The following is a 7,068-nucleotide window of genomic DNA, read 5'->3' on the forward strand; positions in this document are numbered from 1 at the left end:
TATATATATATATAATATATTTAATATATTTGCTAACACTAGACACCTCTCCAGAGTTTATATATATTCAGTATATACATATGTAAATATAAATATCTTCATACGAAATGTTCAGAATTACTGCAAAATTATAACTGTTGATTTGATGTTAAAATCAATAATTTAGAGAGTATATATGGGCTTATTTTTTTCCAAATTCATGGATCTGGCCAGTGAATGAATGCAGCAGCATGCTAAAAAAACACCTCAAATCAAATCTGCTAAAAAGACATTGATCTTACTTTGTTTGCATTACGCCGCCATCACTCAAATCCACATAAGATCATAAGCATCATCTTCACATCCTTAATCATGATCTTCACCATCATTAAGTGTCTATTTTTAGTTAGTCAGTCCAAGATCCTAATCCCCAAGTGAACAATTATTATTACAATAAATCTAATATCAATAAATCAATTGTTTTAATATTTAATATTTCTAAATCGGAAACCGGTAGGTAAATCTTAAACTACCTGAGACATATAATTAGTCTCAGTGGAAGCTACAGAATAACAGTTTATCAATCTTAATTATAATGAAATAATGAAAAAGGAATACTTAAAAATGTAATGTATTAGTATGGAAGGCAATCGCCGCCAAAATACAGTTACAATTGAACAACATACTCGCAGAAACGAACAACCTACTCGCAAAAACGAACAACCTACTCACAGAAATGAACAACCTACTCGCAGAAAGCTACAACGTACACGCTGTAAAGGACAACGTTAGACTTGCACAGAAACGTACAACGTATTAGCAAACACAGACAAGACACTCACAGAAACGAACAACCTACTCCCAGAAACGAACAACGTAGTCGCACAGCACTCTTAGAAAAGGACAATAAAATCGTCCATTTCAAGATAGGTCAGCAAAATCTTGCATCTTAAGGCTGAATGTAATTTCTCCCAGAGCCGTAGATAGAGGGAGTTTGGCCAACTCTGTTTCACAGGATTCGATATACGTGCATGTGATTGGGTGGATCGCAATCACATGACTTACACCGGCCATGTTGTCACCAAAACAAAACATTAAAGCTATGCGCGCGCATGCGCCTGGGCTGTTTGGTAACGACATGGCGTCCATGCGCCAAGTTGGCCAAACTCTATCTACGGCTCTGATTTCTCCTTAAACATAGCCCCCTCTATAATACTTGCCTCTCAATATATAAGAAGCTCGTTATTTTAAGCTATTTTGTCCTAAAACACCGATGGATAACAATTTACTGAAGGAGGCCGGAAGGCTTCTAAATCAAGCTGCGGATTTGCTGCGGGGTCAAGGCACTAACCACGGTGGTGGCATCTCGCACACCATCACTAACGGTAGGGGAAAGTCATTTTCTCAAGCAATTTGAAACCACCATGTGGTGACACTACTACCAATGTTTATGCATGCAAAGTTTTCAGCGAGTAAAGAAAGTCTAACATTGTCCTTTACAGCGTGTACGTGGTAGGTTTCAGCGAGTAGGTTTTTCATTTCTGCGAGTAGGTTGTTTGTTTCTGCGAGTAGGTTGTTCATTTCTGCGAGTAGGTTGTACGTTTTTGTGAGTAGGTTGTTCATATGTAACTGTATTTTTGGCGGTGATTGCCTTTCATATATTACTAATTTCTCGTCCCCTCGCACATCCATTTTCTCTGCCTCATTAAGTGCTCTCATACTCCTTTTTTCAAAATATTAGGACGAGAAACTACATTTTTTGTTTCCTTGGCCTTATGTATCTTGATGTTATTATCATGTAATACACATATATAAAATGATTTAATCACACATTATTTCTTGACTAGTCATAGCTCCATTCCTGTTTCTTCTTAATCAAAAATGATTCAGCCATTTTGCCCTTGGAAGAAAATTTAAAAACGAGCTGAATAAAGAATGGCAGAACAATGTGAATAAAATAGGAATGCTCCCACTGGAGAATAAATCCAAAGGTTTTTAATCTTCTTACAGATTTCTTTGAGTGTAACTGTACTAAGTGGGTTCAATGTACCACAGATCTCTGTACTTCTTTTCAATTAACTATTCTATGTGGGAAATCACATCTCTTAAAAGAGTCTTTATGTCATTCTACTACCTGTGTTATGGTATCCTAAGCAAACAGAATAGCCAAATCTTGTAAATGCTTAGTTTTACGTAGCTCCATTCAAACATTCCACAAGTAGTACTAATAACTTTACTAATGACAGGGAGTTCTTTAGCTCATGTAAATTTAGACAGAATGACTTAACTGAAAAAAATGCAATCTTTTTTTCAAAAATTGGTTGAATTACTTAATAAGTGTTTGCCCTTTTAGGGACAAATAACCAACAATTCAAACAAAGTAAAAGTAAATATATGTCTGTGAATGTTGTCATATTTATCCAAGGTAGGTTGGTCACTATAATATTATAAAACAAATACATCTGGGTCAGATGTGAAATATTGCCACATAAAAAGAAAGTCCAGTAGAAGAGATTTATTGGTTTAATAATATAATAAACCTTAACTAATAAAAGAAAAAAATCAAGATATAAAAACAGAAAGGACTAATCACACACTGCCAAATTTATCAAACTCATAAACCAAACTGCATATTCTTGGAATAAACCATTAAATATACTGTAACCCCATAATAAATATGACAATATTATTTCCAAATAAATAAATTATTAATAATGATTATTAATTTATAACTATTTTGTATATTGACTTTTCTTTAAGTTGGTTTGTTGTATTTAACCCTCTTTTTGAACTTTATTTCAAAGAGTACATGAGTACTGACAGTGTCTGCATATCTGAGAAAGAATAAAATAAACAAATATTTGGCAACAATACTTTTCATCTTAAAGATTGAGTCTATCAAAAATGTATAATACCTCTCATGATTAATTAGAGAGAATAATAGAGAAAGGCAATCGCCCATAGCAAAATATCTTAGTAGATTTTAATAGGCTTTAGTGGACAAAGCCCTGGTTTTAATAGGCACTAACAGACCTAGTTGATTTTGGCAGTATGTTACTAGTTTGCTGTCCACCTTTAATAGGTGTTAAGTAGTTATTGATAGATTGTGAATTGACCTATTTTTTTAGGTGCTTAACTGACATAACAGACAGGGAATGAGGAAAATTACAACAGTATACAAGGTGAAACCTTTTTTATTCCTTGTTTACTTATTTTTTTAAAGATCATCAGGGAAGGGCGGAATAAAAATAAAATATAATTTTGTTTTCTTATTTAGCAAATAGCCAAAAACATCCAGACAGAGGACAAAATAAAAATAAAATTTTACTGGTGAATGTAAAATAGGATGGTTAAATGCTTCAAATTTATATAATTAGGAAGAAATATACATATCTTATCTTTAGAGATTTCAAGTCAGTGGAGGGTGAACAAAAAAAAAATTTTACTTTTATTTGACATCATCAATATTTGCAGTCAACGGGTTCACTAAACAAGGTATAAAAAAAAGTCTCGCCCAACCACTGAACAATCAGTTTCATGTTAAATACAATTCCAAATATTCTGGCTGAAGTAAAAATGTTTATATATGAATATTATATCAGAGGCACATAATTACTATTCCTAAATTCTTTACATAGATTCTTAAAAAATGAAACATAATATAATTTGTAGACAGGGCATGAACGTCATATATGGACAATTTGGGAGTTCTCATTCTTTCTGGAGTGTTAATCAAGTTTAAATAAAGACTGATCAAAATGTGTTGTATAATAACAGTAATATGTGCATGTCCCATAAACAAATAAGTTTATGTGCATTTTACACTGTCATTTTTATCAAGTTTAAATAAAGACTGATCAAAATGTGTTGTATAATAACAGTAATATGTGCATGTCCAATAAACAAATAAGTTTATGTGCATTTTACACTGTCATTTTTCGTGCAGCCGTACAAAAATCAAAAGACTTAGATCCATAGTAAGCCATTCACAATAAGTAATTTTTTAAGCCCATTAAAAACGTTTTACTATAGTGTTTTAGTTTAATACTTACATATTATCATGTTTTACACATTCAATAATACCAAATTCATTTTTCACACTGATAATTTATATTTTTGCTTAATTAATTCTGAGATAAAACAAAAATCTCCTGTTTAAATTTCTACCGTTTATGATCAAAATAGAGATGGACATTTTGGTAGAATATTGATGGCATGTATTTTAATAAGTTATGAGCAGTAAGATGTCATAACTGGTAGTATTCATGGTCTTGATAGGAGGGTGATTTATGGATCAAGCAGGGTAATAATTAATTACACAAACAACTTAGCAAGCAGATGTGAAGTGCACCAATCAGAACTTAGCTAACGACAGCAATAGGCAAGCATCTATAGAATGATAAGCGGGTAATTAATTATGAATTTTTAAGTGCTTATTTTGGATACAAGCATATTCGGAACTGTGTCTAATATAGGCTATGATTTATGGTCTCCCAACTGAAAAAGTACAGTTGCACCACGAACTGGTTATTTGTAATTGATTACTATACACATGAACAATATATCAATATATGTAACATTATAACATAAAATCTCAATTTAAGCATTGAAAAATGACTTACGCCTCTACAATAAAAAATAGTAATAATGTCTAGAATAAAATCCGGGAAACCCCTACAAAATTCAATTAAGAATTCATTGAATAACCCAATAAAATTATTAATTAATTAATTACCTACTTCTAACAAAACACAAATTAAAAATGTACTGTTTGCATGAATAAAATTGAGAAAATTTCAATAATTTAAATATAATTTTGAATATCTCATTTTAAAAGATCAACTAATTTATCAACTTCCAACTAGAAACAGATTGAAAAGAAGTTTTTGAAAATTTATAGATATTTTACAAAAAGAAATCCTTAAATTGATTACCAGCCAATTTAAAGGTCTATGCAGAAAAAATACAAGAAATGTATTATCTAATTGTCTGTTAACTGATGTGGGAAATTCATTACCATTTTCATTTGTAAGCTACCAACTTACTAAAAGATACAAATTAGGAAATTCAAATATGGAATGAAATTTTCCAGTTACACTGATTTACAGACATTTTAATACAAAAATCCTCAACAGCTAATATTAGGGTCAATATAAAGAATACTGTAATAGGAACGGCTTTATTGATGTGTATATTATTCCTGCTTTAATTTTCAATTGAGGGCAAATATTATATATTGTAATTCTTATATTTCATTTTATGATATATATCTAATAGCTCTACATAGTGTATATTCTAGATTTAAGAATATTAATCAATCCAATATTCCGCCTTACACTGCATGTCATTTTAGATGTGTGCAGTAACAAAATAATTACTATCAATTCTGACATTTTGCCTTTTTAAAATTTACGTTAAATTTACTTATTTAATAGCATTCTGGCATAGTCAATGCTAATTATCTTCACTATGGTCAAAATTAAATTAGAAAAAAAAATTTTCAACAGTAGGCCTGAATATATATTGAAAATGAAAAAGAAAATCATAAGAATTAGACATAAAAAGAAAAACAAAAAACATTAAAACAATATTTTTTTAATGTATTTAATTGAAATTCCTAGTTCATTTACTAAAGAACTATGGTTTTGTTAAAATGCCATTTGTTTAAAAAAAGTAGATATAAATATGTCAAGGAATCAGGCTTGAATAGTATCTACCGGTATATATTAATATTCAATCATTGACATAGTCATTTAACAAATAAATTTATTTTTGCCTATCATATATGTTCATCATTTAAACAGAATTAATTAAATCTTTATTTAATAATTACAAAAATAATAATAATTCTCAATTTTATTTAGAGAATATCATAATTTCCATTTTTGCAAAAACATTATAAATTACAACTTCAAAAAAGGTGAACAATTAATTAAAGCATAAAAAGAGGGTTTAACCAATTACATTTCAGTAATAGCATTTTAGTTATAAGCAGATTGTTGTACCCCTCCCCCATATGAAAGTGTACTTACCTCCGTTTGATCTCTGTCGTGCAGCAAGGGAATGCCGTGAGCACCCCAGTAATATCAACAATAACAATCCCTTCATTAGGATAAAATACATACTTGTAAAAAAGTCAATCAATCTGTACTATGACATCTCACAAATTACAAAAATATATAATAATGCACTAAATATCACACGATGTTGAAACACTCTTGCTATGTTATAACTGTAAAAGCATGGTCTCTTAGGTAACCAGCAACAAACTTAAATCCAGAGGTCCTCTCGCTTGGAGATACTAATATCTACTACTACCACTACTCATAACACTTTGTACTGTGCTGGCTGTTTGTGAACTTTGACCTGCAAAGACTCTGTAGTATTCTTAGTTATAGGCAATCACAAATAAAATCCTTGTTACACCTATAATGCTCAACCACTGAAGTGTGAAATCCATACGGCACACACCTGCTTTATCTAGTATATTGATCCTAAATAACTATGAACGTTGATCACCCCCAGGCACCTAGCGAACAGGGTCAATTAGTTGCAAGTATTATATTAAGACATACATCATACACAAACCTATTAGATTTAAATTGCTATTGGCTGTAGAGTTATCAAAGCATATAACCAAAAAATGAATAATTTTGAAAATGGCTAGAAGCTAAAACAGTTCAAATTTTTCATATTAGTAAAAGAAATATTGCAACCACTTGTAGAAAAAAAGAAATGTGGCAAATTAGAATGGATTTGTCCATTGAATTAAATTCCAATTTATTTCTGGAAAACTAAGTATTCAAATCTTGGATAGTCAATTTCAAAGTGCAATGAGAAACATAATACTACATTGGTGAAGCCTTCAAAGGATAACTATTAAATTGCAAGATAAAAGATAAAATAAAAGCTACCCTAGAATTTTCCAAACAGCAAAAAAAAAAAAAAAAAAAAATTCTATTGATATTTATATTATCTAAATTTTATAGCAAAACATATATACAATACACTTTTTCGCTGGATGTTTCAGTTTCAGTTTCAGTGGAGATGTGTATAAGAGACAGACTACTACCACTACTCATAACACTT

At 30.5% G+C, this 7,068-nt stretch overlaps 1 protein-coding gene across 4 annotated transcripts in view; it reads right to left on the reverse strand.

Moving 5' to 3' along the window:
- The window catches only part of LOC117101730 (receptor tyrosine-protein kinase erbB-4-like), a 64,821-nt gene extending 58,511 nt beyond the window's left edge, over window positions 1-6,310 (reverse strand). For 3 of the 4 annotated variants that reach the window (XM_033241767.1, XM_033241769.1, XM_033241766.1), the window contains exon 1: window positions 6,012-6,309. In XM_033241767.1, coding sequence (XP_033097658.1) covers window positions 6,012-6,102 — 91 coding nt within the window. In that variant the 5' untranslated portion in view covers window positions 6,103-6,309. Of the gene's footprint in view, window positions 1-6,011 lie in introns of all 4 variants that reach the window. The other variant, XM_033241768.1, reaches the window with a different exon arrangement.
- Between the last annotated feature and the right edge of the window lie 758 nt (window positions 6,311-7,068).

Source organism: Anneissia japonica, unplaced genomic scaffold (assembly GCF_011630105.1).
Source record: "Anneissia japonica isolate Jap-2015-1 unplaced genomic scaffold, ASM1163010v1 scaffold287938_len408866_cov212, whole genome shotgun sequence".
Lineage (NCBI taxonomy): Eukaryota > Metazoa > Echinodermata > Crinoidea > Comatulida > Comatulidae > Anneissia > Anneissia japonica.